This window comes from Convolutriloba macropyga, chromosome 12, assembly GCF_964194025.1.
Source record: "Convolutriloba macropyga chromosome 12, txConMacr16.3, whole genome shotgun sequence".
Lineage (NCBI taxonomy): Eukaryota > Metazoa > Xenacoelomorpha > Acoela > Convolutidae > Convolutriloba > Convolutriloba macropyga.
In genome coordinates, this window is record NC_134479.1 from 39,162,016 (window position 1) to 39,188,192 (window position 26,177).

The 26,177-nt window shown below is 34.2% G+C and overlaps 2 protein-coding genes across 3 annotated transcripts in view; both read left to right on the top strand.

Moving 5' to 3' along the window:
- Window positions 1–1,692: 1,692 nt before the first annotated feature.
- Window positions 1,693–8,482, top strand: LOC142351173 (protoheme IX farnesyltransferase, mitochondrial-like). The gene is made up of 5 exons (XM_075403294.1): window positions 1,693–2,052; window positions 2,330–2,515; window positions 2,823–2,975; window positions 7,343–7,576; window positions 7,906–8,482. Exons 1-5 carry the CDS (start codon window positions 1,779–1,781, stop codon window positions 8,397–8,399), a joined length of 1,341 nt encoding a protein of 446 aa, XP_075259409.1. The 5' UTR covers window positions 1,693–1,778; the 3' UTR covers window positions 8,400–8,482.
- Window positions 8,483–9,202: 720 nt separating this feature from the next.
- LOC142350611 (UDP-glucose 4-epimerase-like) overlaps window positions 9,203–26,177 on the top strand; it is a 55,267-nt gene continuing 38,292 nt past the window's right edge. Inside the window, exons 1-4 of one of the 2 annotated variants that reach the window (XM_075402501.1) lie at window positions 9,203–9,223; window positions 11,533–12,467; window positions 12,866–12,889; window positions 25,985–26,100. In XM_075402501.1, the coding sequence (XP_075258616.1) occupies window positions 12,266–12,467; window positions 12,866–12,889; window positions 25,985–26,100 (342 nt within the window). In that variant the 5' untranslated portion in view covers window positions 9,203–9,223; window positions 11,533–12,265. Of the gene's footprint in view, window positions 9,224–11,532; window positions 12,468–12,865; window positions 12,890–25,984; window positions 26,101–26,177 lie in introns of those variants that run through there. The other variant, XM_075402503.1, reaches the window with a different exon arrangement.

Here is a 26,177-nt window from a genome sequence, read left to right on the forward strand (position 1 = left end):
TGTTGCCCAAAATTGTTTTGACTTCTCTAGGCTAGTTTTATTTTTCGCTCCTACTCAAAGTGCATCAGAAAATCAAGTTAAAATTCACAGATCCAACATTGAGAAAAGAACACAAAAATGAAACCGTCATTGACCCATGAAGCCCAGTTTTTGACCTTTAAGGGACAGATTGGAGCTCAAAGTGAGATTTTGGCATTGCTAAACAATAGGCTTATTAGTATGAGAGAATGTAGAGTAAACAGTTACGCGATAAAAATTGAGTACAACTATTAATTTAGCTAATGTCTGTTTTATTAAACTCATTTTACGTCATTACAAGTATTTTCATCTCCCGTTATTCTCAGTTGTTCGCTCTGGTTGTGATCAGGTTGCTGTGTGGTAGTAAAGAAGAATTTGAAGAAGAATATTTAAATTAAATTATATGGTGGAAAGATTTTGATTTTTTGTTTTGCTTAATTATTTAATAACGATTTTGGACTCATAAGTAATCATTTCATAACCTACCAGCTTTGTTCTTAACTTGTTTTTTGTTTTTGGTCTTGAATCCACATTACGTTTTGATCATTTTGAGTTTTTGTAATTTTTTAATTCTCAGAGTACCGATGAAGATTTTTAATTGCTCTTGAACGAAGTTCATAGCAATTATTGTAAACGTGTTGGTCTTTTTTATGCAATTTTTTTGCTTGACCATTTTGCGCTGTTCTTCTAGAACATTCTTTGACTTCGGAAGTGACTTTTTCACGCTTTTTTTCTTCATTTTTGAGTGCTCTCAAACCGAAGTAAAGCTTGTTAATATAAATTTGGTCGCAGCATAGCTAAAATTAGGGCCAAATAGCAAAGTCGGCGGTGCATATGGTTATGAAACTGGAGGTCAGTGATTCGAATCCCAGTGGATTGAAATGTTTTTCCACCCGCTTGTCGTTCGAGAGCAGTTCTTCTGACATTAGTCGGTTTTTTTTTTACTAAACTAGATAAGTACTTTGGGGGTAGTACCGGCAGCATATCAGGCAGGAGTGTGAAACATAAGAAAATCAAAAAACTTCAAATTGTTGTGAAACATAGAGATAGAGTTGAATAGTTTCTGCTCAACTGGGCATCCTTGGTTTAAAAACAGGCCGGCAATCAAACATTTTTTTGTGCGAAATTAAAAAGAACTTGTTGCATTTAAACAATAATGGAGTTGTGTTCTTTTTTGTTGTAATAAACATCTTTCAAGTTTTTTATTATAATTATTATTCAAAAACTGATTCCTTTTTGTGCGGTGTGATTTTGCCTCCAAAGTTCTGCATTTCAGAGATTAATGTCTTGTTTTAATCAGGAATCAAGAAATGAAGTTGCAAAAAGGATAAAATTATTTGCATTTTTTTCCGAAAATGAGAGTTGAAATACTTTTGTCCAATTCTAATTAATGGTATCGTTGATTCCTGTTGCCTGAAAATCATTCAAATTCATTATTAAAATGTTGGAAATCGGAAAACCAGGTTTTCGATTGTTAGTTGCAATCACTTAGTTTCACTTTTGTATCACTTAGTTCCACTTAGTTTACTTTTTGATCACTTAGTTCCACTTAGTTCCTTAGATTGATCACTTAGTTCCAAAAACTCTTTTTGGCATTTCTTTTGCGACTAATTTTGTCTACAATGCATTTGGAATTTAAAGCGCTGTGTTTGAATTCGGACGCAATTCAATTGCAATTTCAAAATTTCTTTCAGGTTTTGTAATGTTTTCTGGTTCGTAGTTCAATAGTGCAACTGAGCTCCATCCTCAGGGCACTCAGAATGCTTTCGTTGTTCGCTTCGAACTACGCCAACATCGTAACTCCTTGTCGCTATTGTCTCAGGTACTCAGTCAGGTTGTCCTCTTCTCCTAATGTTGACATCGATAGACACAAAAAGTCGAAAAGAACTTCTGAAATATCAGCACAGTTAATTGGCCAATCAGTGGAGAGGGAGGCGTCGTTTGGTGATCAGCCGACGGATGATGTGTTGTATTACAGAAAACAGTTTGTGCAAAAACCCCTTGAGGTCACAGATCCTGTTTCCTGTGCTATTGGTAGGTCTTTTGTTTATAAAACGTGATCTTCATCTGATATTACTAAATATTTTGATAAATTTACCAAATAAGTATTTATTTTGTAACGGTCCTTAACTGCCCATTTGCAACGGTAGAGGGTTTTTTTCATTAAAGGTCAAGATATGCTATTTATAGTTCTGGCATGACGTAGATTTTTGTAGCAGAAAATGGGGAGTTAACCGGGGAGCGATGATCTTCGCGACGAAAAAAAAGCTTCCGAAAATGATGGATTCCAATTTAATTTGTCCTCTTTCAGAATCGCCTTTGCATTCACAGCCTCAAGTGGGAACTGTATCATCTGTGAGAGGTAAACAGAAGGCAGAGATACAAACCACTTGGACAGAAATTGGGAGACGAAAATCAGCCAAATCCTTCTTGAAGGAAATTCTGTATCTTGGGAAAATCAGACTCACCTCATTAGTGGTTCTCTCATCTATGGGAGGTATTTACGTTTCATGTCTGAATTTGACGCTTTCATTTCAGAATAGAAAGTTGAACGATTTGACTGAAAACGAGAAGTGTAGTGATTGATGTTAGCGAGTTTTCTCTGACCAATGAATGAGCGGGCAAACATTCAAAATTGAATGTTTCATATCTTTCTATACGTGTCCGGAAAAAATAGTCCCAAGAATTATTCACAAGATGCTTATCTGTACTTGTTATCTTCTGAATACTACCGTGAAGCTGTTGTCTTTCGATCAGAAAAAAAGCGCAGGTAAAGATATTGGCTTTATTGCATTATTGTTTAGGTTTTGCAATAGCACCTGTGCCCTTGTCTGGCTACACTTTCTGTGGTTTGTCGGCCGGAGTGTTACTTACTTCAATGTGTGCCAACTCAATCAACCAGTTCTCAGAGGCACCCTACGATGCCCAGATGATCCGAACTCAAAACAGACCTCTAGGTGAGACAAAAGTAGAACAAGGATATGATAGCATATTTCTTTTTCAGAACAATACAGAGTTTTAAAAAAATAGTAAAAATTTTTCCTCTCCAATTCTTTTGTTAATTGGTCGTTGTGAGTGGTTAGTATTTTTTGTCGGGTACTTGTCCTTTTTTATTTTTTTCTGAAAATTTGACATTGTATCGTGATTTTGGCCATTATTTGTGTCGTGTCATTATTTGTGTCATGACATTGTATTGTGATTCATCATTTTGGCCATTAATAATTTTTGCCAAAACTATGTTTTTTGTTCAGAACAGTTACTGCGGCTTAATAGCCTCACAGTGATGGCGAGACTACCATTTACCTGATGGTGGTTTTTCACAGTTTGAATGGTTCGGTTTTTTTTGGGGCTCTCCCCTTAGACCTTTCTTGAAATGGAATGGAATGTTCTTAAAAATGGAATGTTTCCACCGAATGGTTTATGGTTTTCTGACGATGGTTTTTTGCCTCTGTTGCAGTTTTTTAAATCTTATAATCTAATAGCCGCGAAGCGATTGCTGGTGCTATAATTGGACTTCTCTTGGATTTTTTGCGATTCGAAGAAAAATATTGGTTTTTTGGAGGGATTTTTCACCGGAAGTACTTTTTGTTAAAACGGCGTTTTGACCTAAAAGTGAAGGTGAGTAAAATTGTGATTTAATCTTTTCGGAGCGAGAAAATTTATTTGACCATGCGCTGCGTTCAGTGGAGGACTTTTTGACTTTGAAAAGTATTTTTGTGAGAATGGCATTAGCAAAGATGACAAAAATTTGGGCCATAAAATATCCATTGGCAAAGACAGTTTTAGCTGTTTTTTCGTCCATTTGGCCCAATTTTTTTGCCTGTAATTTGTTTTTTTTTTGTAAAAATAAGTATTGCTCAACGCTGCATCATAATGTAATCTTCTGAGATTGATGCACCAATGTTTTTGAGAGCCTAATAATGCGTTTTAAAAGCAAAATTGGCATATATATATATATATATAATATATATATATATATATATATATATATATATATATATATATATATAATATATATATATATATATATATATTTAGTCAATTTTATATTTGCAATAATTTGTTTATTTTCGAATCTCTAAGTGGAGTTTTTTTCTATAAAATGAGTGTATATGGTAACTCCTCTTTGATAAATTATTAATAGCCGCACAGCGATAGCTGGGGCTTTTATTGGCCTTTTCTTGGTTTTTTATTTCGTCGTCAAGATATTTGTTACGACCATATCACGTCACAACCACTTCAAATCTGCTTTTTGTTCATTCGTTCATTCAATTTTAACTGAAGGGCGTGCGTGACGTCATTTTTTGCTCCTAGTGGAGCGAGTTTTTTTGTTAATTCGTGTGATTAAGTTTTTGGTCACTTTTGGCTTACCTCACTCTCAAAAATAACTTCCTCACTTTGCAATTAATTCATTTACTTTGGTTCAAAGAGATCAGGTCAAATGGGTGTGTGTAAGTCTAACGGAAGGCTATTTGAGAGCAGCTAATAGAGGCAGCAAAAACTTATACAGATTTTTAATCGAAATATAACATATCAGCCTTCAATGAAAAGGCAAATTTTTTTGGTCTGTCTTTACTTTTTTTTAATAGACTGCAGATCTACGAAGCTATTGCGGCTATTTTCTGGCAATCAGCCAGCCATTTTTATTTTTTTTTTGCCATTTTCGACGTGAGCTATTTTTATTGTACAGATACTAATCCGATTTTTGTCTGAGTTTTGTGAATTCTGTTTTTTGTCTGTTTTTGTCTGAGTTTTGTAAATTATGTTTGATTTTTTAGTTTAATTACTTTAAAAAACTAGTTTAATTACTTTAAAATTACTTTTCTCTGCACTGCCAGGGGTTTAAGTTATTTGTTATTATTAATTGAATTGTTTTTTGTTGATAGGTTTTTGAAATTCAGTGAGAACTTGATTCATAATTGAAAATTTTTTTCAAAACAATTTTGACCTTTTTTCTATTGTTTTAATATTCTGAATTTTTGTACTCGGTGTTTTAGCTGTGTTCTTAGACAGAAGGATGATTATGTAATTTAACTAGGGCTCGAATGCTAATTAATGAAATGTTCCTGTTTTTTTTACATTTTTTTCAGTTTTTCAATTTTTAATTTCCAAAATTTCTGTTTTGTGTTCATCTATTACAATCTATGTGTGCTTAACATTCTAGCATGTATCATTCTAGCTTTCCCATAAGATGTCTGATTATTTTTCCTCTGTTTTAATTAGATTTTCAAAAAAAATTAATGGTTTTAGTTTTCAAGATTTTTTCAATTTTTTATTTGTAATTGATATCATTAACATGTAATGCAGTACTGAGATTTTGTTAGATTCCCATTTAAAATATTTGTCTGGCCTTTTTCTTGAGCAAACATTCATTGGGCTGGACTTGTGTAATATACAATTTTTGGCTTTTGAATATTGTTCTGTTTTCTTTGCTTTTCCGTGCTCATTTTCTAATCAACTTTTGTATATTGCTTTTTCATAAAGTATTCATTGGGAAATAAAACCCCGTCTGATGATCAAACTATTCTAAGTTACCAGTTGATTACAGATTTTTTTTTATAAAGAATGTTTTTTTCCATTGAGAAAATTTGAGAATTGATAACTCTTTTTGTCAATTTCTTATAGTTATTCTATTTTCGTTTCAAAAATAGAGAATGAGAGCCTAGCTTGTTTTGACTTCTGCTTTGCGAGAAGTTTAATGTCTAAATTACATCAGGATTTTATTGTTTATTTCTAGTTGTATTATTAATGGCCGCGTCAGCAATTCCAGTCGGCTATTATAGCGTTCCTAATTTTTTTTAACCTTGTCTTACATAGTTTTGTTTCGTCTTACCCTGACTTCTTGGAATTGACTTTTTCAATAACTTCAGTGACTTCTACTGCTTTGCAGTTAAATTTTGTGTTCGTGACGTCATTTCTACTTTTAGGTCAATTTTGTGACATAACTCCCTCAAAAAATGACTTCTGAACTCACTTATGGAACTTTAACTTTTATGAATATCCACTAATTAAAGGTCAATATTTTGCATCTAAGTAGTGCCAAACTTATATGCCCTAATTCCTGAGTAATAGAGTCTTGAGTTTTAATATCGAAAACTAATTTTGAAAAAAGCTCTATTAGGGCTTTTTCCTTGTAGAGCAAATGTGTCATAAAAATGAGTATGAATCTAACTCAAAAAGTCTACTGGTCGATTAAAAGGCTGGTGGTCGATCTGTCAATTTTATTTCTTTAGTTGTATCAATTCATGGTAGGCCACAAGCGTCTATCGCAGCTATTTTCCGGCAATCTGCCGGCTATTTTATTTAGAGGTAACTATTTTTATTTTGTAGCTCGGTTTTCAGGATATTTTTTCAACTGACTTTGTTTTTAATTTTATTAGTCCTTTTAGTAGGTACCAGTTCATTCATTTAGTAATTTACTTGACAAAGACTGCTCTTTGAGTTCATGTGACTACTCCATGTGACGTCACCTTCACTTCAAATATGTTTTTGTTCTTTCGTTCATTAATTTTCCAAGTGCATGCGTGACGTCCTTTTTCACACTTAGTGGACCGAGTTTTTCTTGTTCATTAGCGTGATTAAGTTAAAGGTCTTGCGTGACCTACCTACCTCACTCTCAAAAATGATTTCCTCACTCTGAAATTGACTTTCTTTACTTGTGAGTGTGTGGCACTCAATTTTTTTTGAGAAGCTAGTCGAAGCAGCAATATCAAGATAGTCGAAGCTAGTCAAAATATAGCATCTCAATTAACAAAGAAATTTCTTTTCGGTCTGTTTCTCTCATCTTTTTGGGACAGCATATCTACGAAGCTATTGCGGCTGTTTTTGGCAATCTGCAAGCTATGTTTGATCTTCTTTGTCGACTTGTAACTTAGTCTAATTAATGAATGGTGCCATCAGCAGTTTACTGAAACAGAAATTCATCCGCCAAATGGTTTTTGTGTGTTGACTGACTGTCCTATAAGGTTTATATTAACTGATTTCGTAGAGAAAATGGGGTCAATTTTCGAATGTTTACCATATGTTCTTTATTGTTGTCTGGTCGTTTTTTTCTCCTTTTTTTCAATTACAGGTCCAATGAGGTTCTAATTAAAAGCAAGTGAGCATATAATGTTGATAACTTGTGGTTTTTTTTGCTAAAGATTTGCCGATTTTTACTAATTTTGTGTAGTCTTATCATCCTGTTAATGAGAGGTCCCATTGGTTACCTAAGGAGCCTTAATCAAATTTCTTGTTTTCCAAAATTGTTTGCAGCTTCTCTGTGAGGCTTGCTCTATCCAAAGACTTCAGATGTTCTTGAGAAATTACAACATACATGTTTTAGTGAAGAGGTCAATCACGCCTCAAACTGCTTTGCTAGTAGCTGCTTTCTGTGGAATTGGAGGAACTTCTATCCTCCTCTCAACTACGAACACAACAACTGCCCTAATTGGGTTGGCCAACATTGTCCTGTATACCTGTGTTTATACACCCATGAAGAGAGTCAGTGTGGCTAACACGTGGGTGGGGTCTGTAGTGGGTGCTCTGCCGCCTTTGATGGGATGGACTGCCGCTACTGGTAGGTTTGATATCTAAAATACGAGGCGTTTTGTCGCCTTTTAGTGAAATTGCCTTACACAATTTGAGTTTCGAACAACTTATCTGCAGAATGGACAAGTCTTTACAAAATCTTGGTGCAAATTTTGCCCGATAAGTTTTGTATACTGAATGTGGATTAAGCAATGAAGCAATTTGGATGTCAGGCCTTTGTTGCAATTGATAATTTAAGCATTGATGTATTGATTTTGGGGAAAATTCGACAACTGTGGTAAATTAATCACTAGATTTCTAATAATTAAACAAATCTATGAACAAAAATTATACCACCTGCGATTGTTTTTTTTTCAGGTTCACTTGCTTGCCCAGCTGCTCTCATAATGCCCTTAGTTCTCTACTCATGGCAATTTCCTCACTTCAATGCCCTTAGCTGGAACCTGCGAGGCGACTACTCCAGAGCAGGCTACCAAATGATGTCGGTGACAAATCCAGCGTTGTCAAAACGGGTAGCGTTTCGACATACGTTATTCCTCTTCCCAATATGTCTTGCAGCTCCCCTTAGTGGACTTACAATGTGGTTTTTTGCTTTTGATTCGTCAATATTAAACGCATACTTTTCGTATCTTGGGTACCAATTTTACAAAAACGGAGATTCGAAATCAGCCCGAGCTTTGTTCAGATTCTCCTTAATATATTTGCCATTAATTGTGGGTTTGATGTTATGTTCGAAATATTGGGATTGTTTTATGTTTGTGAAAGATGCGAAGCAGTTGTCAATTCGAGACCCGAGAAAGTATCACGTAAAAAATAGAAGTGAAGTTTCAGAAGTTGCAGTAAAAAGCTGATGTACTAAAATGTTTTTCTTAATGATTGAAAGTTGCCTGATTTTTGATTGGTTAGTGTAGTTAGAGTTAAATATGAACTTACACATCCTTTTTACTTAAGAAGTCAAACGTAAATCTAATCCAGCTCAAGAAAAACTATAGCGCAAGCCAAGGCTTTCGTCATGAAAAAATCTTGAATTATTTGGGTCTTCAAACGGACTTATATGTTGTTGGATTTTTTGTATTACATAAAAAGGCGATGGTAAGTATCATTTTTTGCCCGTAAGGTTTTCTCTTAAATTTTTTTAATTGTTATTTTATCAATTTCTTTTTTCAATTAAGTTAGATCAAAAAAGGACTCTTGATGCCTCGATTCACGTTTTTGTCAACTACTATGGGACCATTGTTCTCTGTAATTACGAGTAGCCAAACTTTTAATCACCTGTGTAAATTGGATAGCACTTGAATTAATGTACGTAAACAGTGGTCTATTGACGAATTTTTGTTAGTCGATTGATTCAGTTTAAATGTCACATACAATTTGCTGAGAATCATGTGAACGCTAATTTGTTCACCAAAGTTGTATGGTAGTTTAATGTTTATTGTTTATATATTCTTATCAAAAAATTTAAAATTTCTTTATAGATTCTTATCAAAAAGTTTAATTTTAATCAGTTTTTAGCCATGTTTTCTGATTTCTTTCCGGGATCATTGCTGTCTTGACTCAACTTTTGCTAAACCTAATTTTTAACACAATTTAAGCTGATTAAAGTAGTTCAGACAGCAGCACTTTTTTGGTCTGCTTGCTGCTTTTTGGAAACAGTTTCACTTTGCAAACTTTTCTGGTAAGTTCACTTACTCATCTCCTCTCTTATCTCGATTTAATTGCTCGAAATATTAAATTGCTCTTCTCTCGAAATATTTAATCGCTCTTCTCTCGAAATATTTAATTGCTCTCAAACGAAGATTATAGTAATTATAGTAGTCCTGCTTGTCTTCTACTGCCAATTTTTGTCTGTTTTATTTGTGATCTGACCATTTGACTTTTTATGCTCAAAATACGGTAAACAGGTGGAGCTCGGGCATTAAATTTCTCTTAGAACCTAACGACGGTTCACTGGTCTCAAAGTGTGCGATTTGCCGATTCTGTTTAGTAGACATATATTCATGGTGTGAAAAGGCGATCCTTGAGTTTAACCTCTCACGCACACACACGCACACACACTTCATCCCCTTATACCTTATTATACCCATAAGCCAGCAGGCGCGACACCCCTGTTCTATTTCTTAACCCCCCTCCCCTTAGTAAAAGCCCAATTTGCTCGTCTCTAAATGTTGACAGGAAACCTTATTCGGTATTTTTGCGCAAAAATAAACTGCATCTTTGTTGTGAAAGAATCAGCACTTCAGAGTAGCTACTACTCTTAATAATGCAGCAGCTCAAAAATCGCCAACTTTTTGTGTTTCTTATTAAAAAACGTACAGAAGTTTTTTGTTTTCAGAAACGATAACATCATTTTTTTAATTAACGTAGTGTTGTTGAAAAAAGACAAAATACTCCTTAAGCCGCAGCCAGCTGCTGACGAAACCAACCGCTCGCAAGTCTTTTGATAACACTTCGCCCTATTTTAGTCTGTTATATTTACAAACATAGTGTAAATTGATTATTGAGTTTCATGGTAGTGCGTCGAGTATACAGAACAGTGGCAGTAATGCACAAAACCGACTATTTCTCAACATCAGATCAATATAATGTGTAAAACTTTGTTGCAAAATTTTTATCCATTTTATAAATTATTTCTATGTCGACAGCGGAGCACAATGTTTAAGCACATCTCTGAATGTTTTAACTGCCCTTAAATATTGCGTTATGCAAAAATGACTTAAAATAGTCGTGTTGGAACATGGGAGTATAGGTTAAGAGGCAGAAGCGCAGTGTTGGGGCACGTTGCATGGATGCAATTCTGCTTGTTTCTAAATGTTGACAGGAAACCTTATTTGCTTTGCGCAAAAATCAACTGCGTTTTTGTTGTGAAAGAAGGAGTCAGGTTTTCAGAGTAGCTACTACTCTTAATAATGCAGCACCCCAAAAACGTACAAAAGTTTTTGTTTATCAAAAAAGATAACATAACATAATTTTTGATTAACTTTTAGTGCTGTTGAAAAAAAAAACAAAATACTGACTCTGAAAATATTCTAGATTTCACTGCATTTTCAAATTATCCCTCAAATCACCTACCGATTACTGTCCTTTAAATATCTTAAAAATCAAGCAAAGTTTTTTTGCTCATTTCAATAGTCTGTCAAAATGATCTTGGGGCGAAGAAGGGTTGCTCTATGATATTAATTTAGGATAAAATATAAAAACAAACTTTTCTCCCCTTTAACTGATAACGTTGTCAAGAGTTCTTATCAAATCATTTTTGACTATCATAGTTTATCATAGGACTATCATAGTTTGTCAATGCATTTTAATACAGAAAAAAATGCGTGAATTTCATAATCTTCATTAATTAAAGAGAAAAAAAGGTTATTCTTTCTTTAATGTTGTAAATTTTGAATGAAAAATAATTTCTTTTCGGTTCGCTTTATATATAACTGTCGCAATGTTACGCAATTCGCATTTAATAGCTTCAGCTGAAATGTTTTTAACGTCAGTTTTGTTCTATTAAGGACTCGCTTAGGAGTTGCTTTATCAGTTTCGTCTTCTTCAAAGATAAGGCTTTGCTCACAGTTTTCATGCAAGACATCTTGAAAAATCTTGAAACTGGTTTTGGTTTTTGGTTATTTTAAAGGTGTTTTTTTTGTGATTATTGAATATATTTTTACATTTCTTATTAGACGGGGACCAACATTTTGAGACAAAAGTAACAGCGAAAGGAAATTTCTCCAACAGTTGATCGGCCAGGGTCGCGACTTGAATTCTGAGATCTTTTCTGTTTGTGAACACCCCCCCCCCCTGCCCCCGCGCGCATATATGCACCCCGAGACTCACGTGTTATAATTTTACATGATGATTTACCTATGAAATCGCATGTACTCTGAAACCGCGGGGGGGGGGGGGGGCATAACGTACTGGGGAAAAACCAAAACGGAAAAATCTTAATTCTGATGAAACGCACGCTTGGCAGTACTCACAACTTTGTTCTTTCAGGTTTAGACAATGTTAATACCGTCTGGTGTCTTATAACTGCTTTCTATTAAACCATCAGTACCCTATTAAAGAGTTCATAACACGCGTCAGTAAACCGAGTTCTTGGCGTTTAGATTTACAATCAAACAAGCTGACATATTAACATTTATCCTCTCAGTTCAATTTATCAGTGAAATTGAGAGCCTCCATAAAAATAGTATTTCTGCTTCAATTGTTAGATGTTGAACTCTGTTTGTATTAGAGCTCTGTTTCATTGTTGAGAGTGCTGTACGTTGAGTTAGAGTCAAGCATCTGTGACAGTATTTGACTGTGCGCTAAACATTACGCAGTATTATTGCCTGTCTTGACTTATTACCGCTTTGAGCGTACGGATTCTAATTAGTAGTTTCAATTTTTCCCTCTTGTGGTATAAAAAGTTACTCATCTTGCGTCAAATACGAATTTGTTCATTTAAAATCTCTACTGGATTTGCGTTTTGTTCGATTTGAAAAGTTTACAATTTGGAGTTGTGAAAAAATAGCGGAAAGGCTGAAGGAAATTTTTTTTGAAATTTATTTTGAGTTTCGTTGCATTAAACTGCTATAAAAATTGCTTGTGTTAACGTTACCGCTCGTGAATTCAACTGTGATAAACGTGACTTAGATTTACTGCACCGATTTCGATTATATTTACATTGACTGCCTTCATTATTTACTGTAAATTATCATCACTTGACGTTATTTTTTACTGTACAATGTCTGGAAATGTGCCTTTATCCAATGGCGACCATCATGGTGCCTCTAATGGAAACCACAAAAACGGAACATCAACAGATTCCAATACGTTACTAGTGACTGGGGGTGCTGGTTTCATAGGATCTCACACCGTGCTAGAACTGCTCAATTTGGGCTACAATATTGTGGTCATTGACAACTGTGTAAACGCTCAGAAATTGCGTAAGTTGGGTTGCTAAGTTTTGGGTTGCACCATAGAATATTAGCCCACGTCGCCCATATTAGGGTATAATTATGGTAATAGGGAATCTTTTCACTAATAAGCAGGCGAGGGGTCTACAACGGAAAAGCCCTAATTTTGCCTAATCATTTCGATCACAATTAGTCAGGTAACATTTATTCAGAAAATACAGGATTGCTTAAATTGTTATTGCATAATGAAGATTGTTTGCAGCTCTGTCAATTTTAGTTTCTCGGTAGTTATTGCAGGAACTATGGTATAGTGCATAAAGGTTGCAAGTAGTCAAATCAATTTGTGTTCATTAGATAACAATTCTTGTTTGGTATGAGTGCTGTGCAATAATTGAGCCTGTTTTCAGCTTTATTGATTAATTTTTCAGCAAATTGGGAGAGCATGTTCAAAGGTACAGTTATGAAAAATGTAATTGAGCTCTTTTTATAACACAGATGTCAAATTTAATTTAGAAATTCTTACTCAGTTTCTTAAAGAAACGTTTGATAAGAAACTTATTATTAACACATTTGTTCTTCTAAAATCTTGTTGAGTTTTTATTACTCGATTCTCTGTGATTGTGTGACAAAGTCAGGAAGAAAGACGATGTTATCATAAAATGCATAATTGCTTTCGCTTCTGTTGAACACCTGAATCTTCAACTTTTATCCCCATTTCCAATAATCCTTACACGAAGAGTCAATTTCGCAAAGAGATTGTATACCCTTCTCGAAATAAATGTGATAGTCTAGAGGCTTGAACCACTATACCACTCGTGCGAGTCGATGGGTGGCTGAGATCGTTCCAGCATAGAATAATACAGACAGAAAGCGAAATAAAAAGTTATGACCACCATACAGAAAACCAAATGAGGACTATGCGCCCAATCGCGAATTTTTACAGTTATCAATCTTTTTTACGTAGTATAATTAATATTATTGTAGTTGATATTATAGTTATCATAGAGGATTTATTAATGGTTAAGCATACGGCCAAAAACAAACGATTGTTTTTCTTAACTTTGAGGCATCGCTTATTGATTGTATAGTTTGCAGTGTACGAGCAATTCATTTTTTTTGTGATCTGCAAATATTGAAGGATATCTGCTCCCAGCTTCATTATTTTGCAGTTTTATAACTAATGTTGTATTTTGTATAGTTTATTAATAGCCGCGTCAGCAATTCCAGACGGCTATTATTGCGGTCCTAATTTTTTTTTTACTTCTACGAACAGATTTTTGTTGTCGTACCCTGACTTGGAATTGACTTTTTCAATGACTTCAGTGACGTCTACTACTTTGCAGTTAAAAATTGTGTTCGTGACTTCATTTCTGCTTTTAGGTCCATTGCGTGACTAACCTCACTAAAAAAATGACTTCTGAAATCACTTAATGAACTTTAATTTTATGAGCATTTACTAGTTAAAGATCAAAAGTGTGCATCCAAGCAGTACCAAAAGTATATGCCCTAATTCGCAGTTTGCCGGCTATCTTTGCCATAGATTCATAAACCTGAGAAGATTTTTATGGTCAAGATGACAGTCATTTAACAAGGTAGTGACCGAACATGAACACTCGGTAATATCTGGAAAAAAACGATATTTGAGCAAAGAAATTATGCTGTGTCTGACTTTGACGAACCGCCAGATTAAATTCTAGGCGGAAACGTTTTAAATGAAGGTATCCCGTTTTCATAGTTTCACATAGAAGTGCCTTATTTTTTAACATTCCAAAATTTCTGGATTGTTTTGGTGCGCTTTTTTAAAATATCTGTGCTCTTTTTTCCGCTTTTTCACGTCAGTAAGAAGTAGAATTAGTGTGGTGGTTTAATCAAGCTGAAGTAGTAAGAGAGCGAAAGAGCGAGTAGCTTTCAAATTACTTTAAAAGTTGAGTGAGAAATGCGTATTTGAATAATTTTTCGGTTCTTCACAGCTTTTTTTCCACCTGCGGAAATTTGACCTCTGTTCACAGTTTGCTTTTCTTAACTTCTATTAATATGGAACATAAGTGTTCTAAGTGCGCCTATTTGCAATTGCGTGAAATCATCAATAGGCTGCAAAAGCTTTATGACTATTTGACATTATTTGTTGTCATAAAATATAGTGAATATTTGATTTTTTCGCTTTTTAACTCTTATTTCGGTTGTATTGTCACTTAGTGTTACTAATAACAAGTCTATTTGGTTGAATGAGGTCTCAAAAATTTTTCAAGGTTTCGAGTTTCGCAAACAATATGTTGAACTTTTTGTTGTCTATCATTTAATGTCATTAGGGACAGGTCTCATAGGTGGCTAATAGCTAATAGAGATTATTTTGGCCGATTTGATTTTTGTTTGTTCAAAACTAATGCCTTCTATGACTTCGACATTTTATATAGAGTTTTCATTATAGTTTTTATTGTTTAGTTTGTCTTAATATCCATAGTGGCATGTCTCATCTGTGGATAACGATGCCTAAATTTATCAAATTAACCGTTCGTTCATAGCTATTGCTCTCTATGACTTCTACGCTTCTTGTTTTTTAAAAAATGTGAACTTTTGACTCGCTAGTTTTGTTGTACTTATTGCTGTCATATTGTCTAATCTCATTCATGACAGATTTTATCGGTTGCTAATTCAAAATAGGTGAATCTAGTTAGTCTCATGCGTTCATAGCAGCCGCTTTGATAATTTTGGCAGTGTTTTCAATCAATATGATTTGATTTTTCAGTATTGCACGTTTGTGTTGTTTTCCTTGTGGTCTTATCGCTTGGTCTCAAAAATAAAAATTCAGACTGACCTTTTTTTACGGCGAATTTTGGTCCATTTGATAGCTCCAACTAAATTTTAACTGACTGAGATACTGCTTGTTTCCGAAATAATTCATTGAATCTGTCCTTTTGAATTTGTAGCTCTATTGTCCCTTTCTGAGCCATTAGAACTGCTAAAAGGCACTTTGTATCCTCTTAAGTTTTATGAAATACTTTGGTTAAAGATTTTGGCATGTAGTGATAAAGTTTATTTAGTTTCACTCTACTGGCTTTCAATAGTTTTCTGATTTTGCAAATTTATTGTTTCTTTTGTTCATTTTTGCTTTGTCTGTCGCTATTAGGTGTTATTAGGTTGTTTTATGTGTACTTACTCTAATGATGCGCGGAGAATTTTTGTCATGAGTTATTTTTTTTATGGTATATGAAACGCCAACTCTAGAAAAAGTTTTCTGATTAATTTCAGGTTTTTTTTGCGGATTTTGTGTCATGGGTTGTCTTTGATATCAGTGAGCTGTCAATAATGCCCGTAGTTGTCATAATTTGATTTTGCTGTAAAAATAATAATTTTCACTAGTTAATTCAATTCTTTGCAATTCAGGTAATTCAGGACTTGCCCTGCTATATTTCGTTATTTCTTTGAATGACCATTGTTTGCTATAACTCATTTTGCCGCTTTTTCGACGTTTTGCTTGAAATATTTTGAGTTTTTCAGGTTAATTTCATTCTACGCTAATTCTAGTCATAGTGCTTTTAGACATCAATTGCTCAGGATAGCAATCTAAAATGAACAGAGTCAATACCGAAAAACGAAACCGAAAATCGAAACTAGACTAACCCGAGAAGCCCAGTTTAATATTCCCCCTGCTTGAATTTTGTTCTTGTACGTCTTAATTACCATCTCATATGCTTATTGGTTTCGATTGTAGCCCCTGTATCCTTTCACTAAGAAAAGTAGTGTTTAACTACAAAATGACATCAATTTAGTGCGCACTTTAAAATTGTTTTTGTACAAAAATCACTTCATTGTTCTTTTTTCCAATCCCAATGGGGGTTTTCGGAATCAATGGCAGCTGATGTTTGTCAATCTGCCGGGTATGTTTTGCTATTGAGAATCCGAGCAAGTATTCTGTTTTTGGCTGTTTTATTGCGGAATGGTTTACTTGCTCCGTTGATGTGGCCTAGGGTCGAATATTTTGGCTGATTAGCTTTTACGCAGAATACCGTAGCGGTATTTTTAGAAAGATCTTAAAAACTTTATTTCAGAATTTTTTTCTCTCGAACGAAGTTTCAAGCCATTATTGTAAATTTGAGTGTCTTTATGCAAAATTTTTGCTCGACCGTTTTTGCGCTTTTGTTCTAGAATATTCTTCGACTGCTTAGGTGGCATGTTAACTGTAGAGTTCTTCATTTTTGAGCGATGTAAGTTGCTTTTTAAAAAAAATTAAATTTGTCGCTAATATAAAAGTGATTGTGAGTGAAAGAGAAGCAAAGCCATTGTAGCTTAGTAGTTAACAGGGCAGACTGGAATCCCGACCGGAGTTCGAACCCTCGTGGGGGAGTAGTTTGCACCAATAAAACGTTTCTTAAGCTTAACATTCTATAAATTAGATTGTCCCATTTGTCGTTAGAAAACAATTTTTCCAACTTCAGTCGGTTCATGAATGTTAAATAGCCGCCGTCAGCCTCTCAGAAGCTATTATTTAGGCGCTCTCCTTTTTCAAATTCGCTTTACCTTTTGATCACGTTTTTCGTTTTACATAAGTCACGATTTTCATTGTTGACTTCTGACTTACCTCACTCGCTGTTTCTATTGAATGGATTTTAAATTCTTGCACGCATTGAATTAATCAATGTGGTGAATACTGTCAATATCATAATTGTCAGGGACATAGAGCAAACGACACAATAGTTTAATGCAAAACTATAACAATTAGCGAATTAGTTATCTCAACTAATCCTTAATGGGGCAATTAAAAGCAATTGAAAACTGGATGTAACTCAAGAACATTTCTTGTTTTATTGCATTTTGAATTCAGCATGATAACTGCCGACTTTGAGTTTACTATTTCTTCAAAAAACAAAGAAATATTAGTTGTAGAGGGGCATGAGTTTTATGTTGAAAGATTAAATAAGTTTACCACTGCCTGGAATTGCTTAAAATATCAAAGTTACAAGTGCCGCGTTTCCGCTTTAACAAAAGATGACCAACTCATTCGCGTGAACGGTGAGCACAATCATAGTGCTTCGATTGGAAAGCCGGCCACGCGAAAAGTTATAAAAGAGATTAAAGCCCTGAGTGAAAACCTAACACCCGCAGCAGCCGTAGCTTCCGCAATTTTACCAGTAACTGACGTTCTTTCAACCCAGTATGCGTTGCCGTCAAAACCAAATTTAATACAAACCTCGCAGCGCTTAAGAAAGGTTATACAAACAGTGTCAGTTCATGAGCCATCGGACCGGCATTTTGATATACCCGATAAATTTCAAGATTTTTTGCGGTATGACAGCGGAAAAGATGACAACGAGCGTATTTTAGTTTTTGGCGATCCCCATATGACATCGGTTCTCGAAAGCTCCAAGTTTTGGCTTGGGGATGGAACGTTTAAACTATCGCCCAAAAACTTCTATCAAATATACACCCTTCATGTATATATTCTCGGTATTGCCCCTGCTTGTTTATATGCCCTCCTTCCCAACAAAACGGAAAAAACGTACAGCCGATTACTTGATGCCTTAGACACCTTTGCCCCAGATTGTAAGCCGGATAAGGTTCTGTTGGATTTTGAAATTGCCCCTATTAATGCTTTTCAAAAACATCATCCAGCTTCAATATTGTCGGGCTGTTATTTCCATTTAACTCAAAATTTTGTTAGAAAAATTGGAGAACTTGGACTAAAAAAGCTGGTGTCAGAAAATCATGAAGTGGCCCTGGCGCTTAAAATGATCCCTGCTCTAGCTTTTGAAAGAAGTGAGCAAATAGAAAAATCTTTTGAATTGATTGTCGAGGAAATAACGAATGTGGCGGATCAGCAGAATTTGGATAGCTTCGTTATTGAGAAAATAGACGAGCTTTGTTTATATTTCCAAACATATTATATCAAGTGTCCACTATTAAACCGTCCTGCCACATTCCCCCCACAAATATGGAATCAAAGAGACGCAGCCATTGAGGGAATTGCCAGAACAACCAATGCTGTTGAGGGCTGGCATTATGGGATACAAGCCTTATTCAGCGGATCCCATCCCGGAATTTGGAAACTTTTGACTAATTTACAAAAAGACGCTGCGGTGCAAAAATTAAACTTTTCGAATGCCTCATCCGGTCACAAATTCCCAAAGAAGAAGAAGTATGAGAATTTGAAAGCGAAAGTGCAAAACTTGATGCAAATTTACAGGGATGAAACTGATATCCATTTTTTCAGGGCTATTGCCAGTTTGACTTAGTTGTGTATTTATCGTGTATTTTATTATGTTTGTTTTTGTGTTAATTTAAATTCGAAATCCATCTTAATATTTTTGAGTTGGCGCCCTCCTTGCGTCCTCACGGAGTTACGTCGAAGCCTCATATCGTGACTCATTAGGGAATTTGATCCCGGGCGTTAACCCTATGATGGGACCCCTAATTGGGAACACAGTTTTGCAACATTTAGATATGAAGCTTGCACAGCGTAGCTGCTAGCAAAAATATCAATCTGGATTTCATTGGAAATTCTGTTAAATACACGGTTGAATTTTGTTTTGAATTGCTAATTTATGCCTGCTCAGCAAGTTCGTTTTAAAATTTAGCTTTCATCCTTTCATTTGAAAAGTACCCGTTTTTCCGTCTTCTAGACTAGGACAGTTTTTGAACTTTTTTGATTCAAATCAAAGTGCAACATAAAAGAGGTCAGACTTGTCAAGTGTTCTTTTTCGATCAAAGGCATTGTTCTAAAAAGCAGTCTCGTCATTATTCTTTGATTTGAAACAAACGCAAGCTGTTCAATGCCGCACTCTTGAAGGTCAGTAGTTTTGTGTTATTTAAGTCCTTTGAACTTTAGCTTTGCTAATTGTTCTTTTGGATGCCGAAATAGATAAAAGATTTCGGTGTTAAACCGATTTCGGGCTGAATAAATTGCGGGGTTAAATGACTGAGGGGTGATTATATACGGGGTTAAATTATAAGGGGTTAAGTAAATCGGGGTGAAAAGAAGTAGAACCGTTAGAACAATATAAGTTGTCAAACATCTCGAAAAAATCTTTTGCTGGTGGTGCCTTATTTACTAATAGAAGTTTTATAATATCAGACTTGGGTTATTCAATTCTAACTACAATTGGCAATTCACTGATTTGGTCTCTTTCACACAAGATTGGGCATAATTGTTTTCGTTCATCTGTCCTATATTCCTGGAAAGCTTCGGTATTCTATGTGATTTCTTTTATACTGGAAAAGATTAGCTTGGAGGTTATTTTTATTTTCTTTATACTATTAAGGAATGTTGAAACAAATTTCATACTTAATTTGCAATTTTTTTTCCCTTTTCTTTTTTCTTTGAATACTTACTGTTGATTTATATCTTTGTTTAGATACTTCATTTTCCGTTGGAGAACTAGAAAACATATCTTAAGCAATGCAATTTTTGGATTTAAGATGAACCAAACACCAAAAATTGGTAATTATTTTGTGTTTGCGTTGACAAATACAAAAGGAACTTTTCTTAATAAAGATTCAATTAGTTTTTAAGATGAGGAATCTGAAATAGTAGAAGTTATGATGTTTTTCCGAATGACGGCCCTCCATTGATGTTTTTCTTTTGGTTTTCCTTTGTTGATTAATAGCCGCATCCTCAATTCTAGGCGGCTATTATAGCGCTCCTAATGTTTTTTTACAATTCAAAGAATTTGAATTGTATTGGGGCGCTGTGTTTTTTACGACTCGAAGAGGAGTATTGGAGAAGTCCTTTTTTTTAATCAATTTTATTGGAGTGATTTTTGAAGCGGGAAATGAAACGCGTGAAAAAAATTGGAGTGATTTTGGTGCTGAACAAAAGTGAAGAGCGGAGCGAAAAGAGAGTGGTTTTTGTTCATACCGCTGTTTTTGAGAGAGCGAGAAATTGATGTGTGAAAAAATATTCTCTAAGCGAGCGAAGTTTTTTGTTCACGTGCGGCATTTTAAAGCAGTTTTTTTTTCATTTTTTGGTTAAGAGGTTTGGATATGATTTTGTTTTAATTTTAGGCTGGTTTCGGTAGTGGTTTGAAGGTTTCTGGAAATTCATATGAGTTTCATGATAATTCGGAGGTTTTTAATGAATTTTGCTGATTTTCGGGCTAATTTTTGCTTATTTTGTTTTACTGGCTGAAATGGGTATTGAGGAAACCCCTTCTACTTGAGCAAATTTATGATAATAATTGGTTACAGTTTTGTTGGTACGAATCATTTTTTTTGTTGAGAAATATGACAAAAAATGGCGAAAATTTTTCTTAATTTTTTGCTTTTTTTCGTTTTTTTTCTGTTTTTAGCTAAGTTTCTTTGCCTATTATGACTTGCCTATTGTTTAGCGAGCATCTGGATACCCTTTTGGTTGAATAGAATTTTTCTTTGGATTTATATGTTTTATAAATATTAGAAAATTTTGTAACTTTTTCCAGTTTTTCAGTGAAAGTTGTTTTTAAGAGCTTTTTTTCGTAATTTAGCCTGAAGTATATTTTCAAATTTCACGAAAGTGATTTTTGTAAGTACTAGTTGTTTTGATGAAGTTATTTTGGCAGAGATATTTTTTTCGGGATCTCAACTTATAACAAAATTTGATCAGATTTTTTATCATATTTTAACAGATTTGATTTTATTGTTTTAACTTTTTTGTTTCATGACTTTGGTTTCAAGATAATCATAAATTAGTGAAGGCAGGTTTTGTTTGATGAGTAGTTGGATGGCGTTTAAATGGATTTTCACTTCGAGTCATTTCCGGAATTCTTGCCGCTATGTTTTTTTTTAAGATGTGTTCACACATTTTTCAATGACTTTGTGCTCAAAATGATGCAATTTTTCATGTTTTTTGTGATTTTTCATCATTTTTTTGTTTGATTAGTCGCAGGTTAAAGTTTTTAAAAGTTGATGAAGGCATTTTTCGAGACAAAATTACCTGTTCTGACCATTTATTGAGCTATATGTTTGGTTACTACAAACACAAACTCGCAAAATGATTCTAATATTTGCAATTTTTTTCAAGGTTTTTGCAAATTTTCGTCATTTTTTGAGCTTCAAGGACGAGATAATCTCCTTTAAGGTTTAATAATAGGGCACTGCATAGTTTCTAGTAGCAATGAATTGGTTTTCAATATTTTAATGTCTAATTTAAGCAATTTTTATAAAATGTGCAATTTTTTTAAGTTTTTTTTAAATTTTTTTGTCAATATTTGATGTTTGTCCATTTGCAAGTGCCAGAAAACTTATTCCACGGTACGGTCTGATAAAAAGTTACTGTATGGTTTTTTGTTTCAATGGTTTGGTTTCAACAATTTAGCATTTCGAATATTAAAATGTTTTTGATAAAATTTGCATTTTTTTTCAAGTTTTTTTAAAGCATTTGTCTTTCACTCAGGTTTTCTTGCCTCAGTAGCCAGATAAACTCATGCAAAGTTTGGTAGCATGCTATTAATTAGTTGCTTCGGGCAATTGAATAGTTTCAGCATTTTAATAGCACGAGTTTACTTTTTTGAAATCTGAAATTTTTTCTAAAAATTATTGCCTATCGAACTTCGAGCCAATGAATTTCTTAAGGCTTGGACTTGGGTTACTGGATAGCCTCTAGATACACAGAAATGATTCTGAAGATAATAATATCGCAATTTTGAGCAACATTTCATTAAAATTTTTAATAAATTTCATTTTAAATATTTTTCGGTCATTTTGGAAATAATCGATCTTCAAGTGCCAATGAATTTTTTCAGGTCTTGCAGAGATAATACTGGACCCTTTTCAGAAACAAAAGTTGATTTTAAAGATGTTTTTGAAATAGGTAAAAGGGATCAAATTTTGCTTGAGTGGTAAAAGCTTCAAGAGTCTTAGCAATGAGTATATTTTTGTTTAGTTTGTTTGATTATTTTAGTTTCTCAATTATTTTGAATGATTTCGTTTGTTTTGGCTGGTTTTTTTCACTTGATCTGCTGTTCAAGCAGAGTATTTCTAAGCTTTTGATTCAATTCTTTGAATTGTATTTCAGGACTTGTCCTGCTATGTTTTTTACTTCGTCTAACAGATTTTTGTTTCGTCTTACCGTGACTTCTTGGAATTGACTTTTTCAATGACTTACCTCACTCAAAAAAATGACTTCTGAGCTCACTTATAAAACTTTAAATTTTATGAACATTTAATTATTAAAGGTCAATAGTGTGCATCTAAGTAGTGCCAAACATATGCCCTAATTCTTGAATATTAGAGTCTTGTTCCGTTTGTGCCCCCCCCCCCCCCCCCAAATATTGCACGTGCATCTGGGGGGTGCAAATAATATGCGCCCACTAAGCTGAGGGGCACAAACGGAAAATATCCTAATTTTGAAAAGCCCTATTAGGGCTTTCTCCTTGTAGAGCTTATGTGTCTCATAAAAATGACAGTCCGAAGGTAACCCAAAAAGTCTAGTGGTCGATCTGTCTATTTTATTTCCATAGTTGTTTCAATTCATGTAACGCCACAAGCGTCTATCGCGGCTATTTTCCGGCAATCTGCCTGCTATGTTTTAATCTGTTCCCCTTTTCAAATTGTTGCCAATTAATTTAAATTATTCAAGAACAGGCTGTATTAGCACAAGACTGAGTTTTATCTTTTTCTCTTCGATGCGTAAACAAAAAGGTGCATTTTTACCGGCAAACTGAAGAAATCTGTTGGCCTTAAAAAATAATGTTTTGATGTTATACGCTCTTGCACAGGGCGTATAGTTTTTCACTTATTTGGGTTCGACCTGATTTCGATTATTACGTCGCAGTTTTAGTAGTCTTATTAATAGCCGTAGTTAACCTCTCAACTGCTATTATTTAGGCGTTCTTTTTTTCTACGACCCGAAAAGAATTATTGGCGTTAAGGTAGTCAATTATTGGCGTAAATATTAGTGTTAAGGTTCAATGAACAAGAGTCAAAAGTAATATGAGTATTTTTGTTCAGAAATAAATTGCAGAGAGAGCGAAAATAGTAAAATGAGAAAAAAAGTTTCTCCAAGTGAGCGAAATCTTATTCGAGTTTGGGAGGATATCTGACCATTTTAAATAATTATAAGACTTTTATGTACAATTTTGAGCTATATTTGCTATTTTCGCCGGTTTTTACTTTATACGTGGTGTTTTGGTTAGGTACTTTATATAGTGATATTAATTAACGTTTTATTTGGTTGTCTTTTAAATATGTCTATTGTTAAAGCGTTTTCTTGCCTTTCATAAAATTGTTCTTTGAATTTGAGAATTAATGTTATTAATAGCCGCACAGCGATAGCTGGGGCTATTATTGGCCTTCTCTTGGTTTTTTACAATTCAAAGAATTTGAATTGTATTGGGGCGCTGTCTTTTTTTTTTAAGATCTGTTCACACATTTTCATGATTTTTGAAGTCAAATTGGAGTGGTGATTTTGGTCACGCCGAAACAGGAAATGGAGCGAAAAAGCGAGTGGTTTTGCGGCGTGAATTTTTTTCGCTCTAATTTTAAAGTAGAGTGAGAAAACGGTGTTTGAACAAAATTTCGGTTTCTCTGTAGTGGTTTTTTGTTCACATGCGGCAATTTCGCACTGATTTTTACTATTTTTTCAATTTTTTGACCGGATTTTTTTCTAAATAGTTTTCCAATCCATTCACAGCTCATTCTGGACCTAGTTTTTTATTGGAAGCAAAATTACATATCTCACTAGTGGTTTTTTGTTCTCCCTAGCAGCATTTTGACACTGATTTTCTGTTTTTTTTTGTTTTTTTTTTCATCTGATTTTTTTAGAAATGTTTTTCCCAATTCACTCATTGTCCGTTCTGGGTCTAGTTGTTTGTTAAGTCAATGAAAATTCTTTGAATTGTACGTCAGGACTTGTCCTGCTATGTTTTTTTATTTCGTCGTCATGATTTTTGTTACGACCATATGACGTCACAGCCACTTTTTGTTCATTCGCTCATGCAATTTCAACTGAATTGCATGTGTGACGTCATTTTTCGCTCTTAGTGGAGCGAGTTTTTTGTTCATGCGCGTGATTAAGTTTTTGGTCACACTTGACTTACCTCACTCTCAAAAATGACTTCCTGACTTTGAAATTGACTTTTATTTACTTTAATTCAAAGAGATAAGGTCAAAAGGGTGTGTGTCACTCTAAATGAAGGTTATTTGAGATCAGCTAATAGAGGCAGCAATAACTTATACAGATTTTTAATCAAAATATAACAGATCAGCCTTCAATGAAAAGACGAATTTTTTTGGTCTGTCTTTTTTACTGTTTTTTTTAGACTGCCGATCTACGAATCTATTGCGGCTATTTTCTGGCAATCTGCCAGCTATGTTTCAATGACTTGTGATACTAAGCGACAACAGTTCCGTACTGACTTTGTAAGTCTTAAATGTTTCTGTTTTTTGCCCTGTTGTGTTTCAATTTGTGTTTATCTTTCTTTTTGTCGTTGTTCCTCACTAAGTGGTTTTGCGAGTTCTTTGAGGAGTTTTGTGGACTGCAAATCGTAAACATATAAGAAAATTTTGTAGAAAGTTGTATATTTTGTTGAAATATTTACGTCAATTAATTTGTTCTTGGTGTCAGTTTTATAAAAGTTTTTGATTATATACTTATTGAAATTTTTTTTCATTATTAAAATTTTTTTAATTTAAATTTTTTTTTAAATTTTTTTAAAATTTTTTTTCTGTAGCCTTTTTGTTTTGGATTTTAAAATTAATTAATTAGGTTTTTAATTTAGTGAGATATTGGCCGGCGTCGATCATTTTTAATGTTGTCTTTCGGAGTCATTAATTGTTTTTTTTTATTAGATATACCTTTCAATCATGTTTTTCGTACAAAACAAGTTGCGAATAATAACTATTGACTGCTTTTAGTGTTTGAACTGAATGGAGTTAGGTTTTGGAAGGAGTAAAATCAAAAGAAGCGGGCTAAACCAATGGACCGGTCCTTAAGTAACTGCATTAGGTTATTAGAGTTCATTAGAACGATTGCGAGCTAGCATTGGTAGTAAGGTTAATAGAGTTCTGTTTAGAGGCCGAATTGAGCAAAACTGGGTGATATATCAAATTGCACGCCAAATTAGAACACTCTTTGACACTTAGAAAAAGAAGGGTGTTAATTTGTATTTTGTTCTGTTTTCTTTGTCTGGTTAAAACCCGATTGGTCGCAATGGCTCAACGGCAGCTTTTTTCCGGCAATCTACTAAGCGCCGCTTGTTTTGTTGCGGCGCTTAGTTGCTATCATTTGCTTTGTTTTTATAATTAGCTGAAGTACAAGAATTGCCGTACCAGTACGGATTGGTCGTGAATATAAAAAATGTCTACGATTTCCCTTAGATTTATGACGTTTCGAAGAGTTTGTACTTTGAGTCTTCATATTATTAACAGTTCGCGGCACTGATTAACCAATGTGGTTTAGTCGTATTTTTTTTACTATTGCTTTAAGGTATCTCGAATGACTCTATTATTCCTAAATTGTAACTAATGAATGCAGAAAAACTTTCTAATAGCTGGTTTATTGTTCATCTGTTTGAATTGAACCTAGATCTTAAATTAATTTGTTTGAAAGGGAGTGAAATAAATTATCAACTTTGCAGCTAACAACAACATGCCAGAGTCTTTGAGACGAGTGCAGGAGCTGACAGGTCGCAAAGTGACATTCTACCTCACAGATTTGACAGACATGGACGCCGTAAAACCAATCTTTGAAAAAGTAAGCGCACCGTTTATGTGTCTGCTCCCAAGTTTAAATTTTGAATTCTGATGGCGACTCTTATGAACATCAAACAT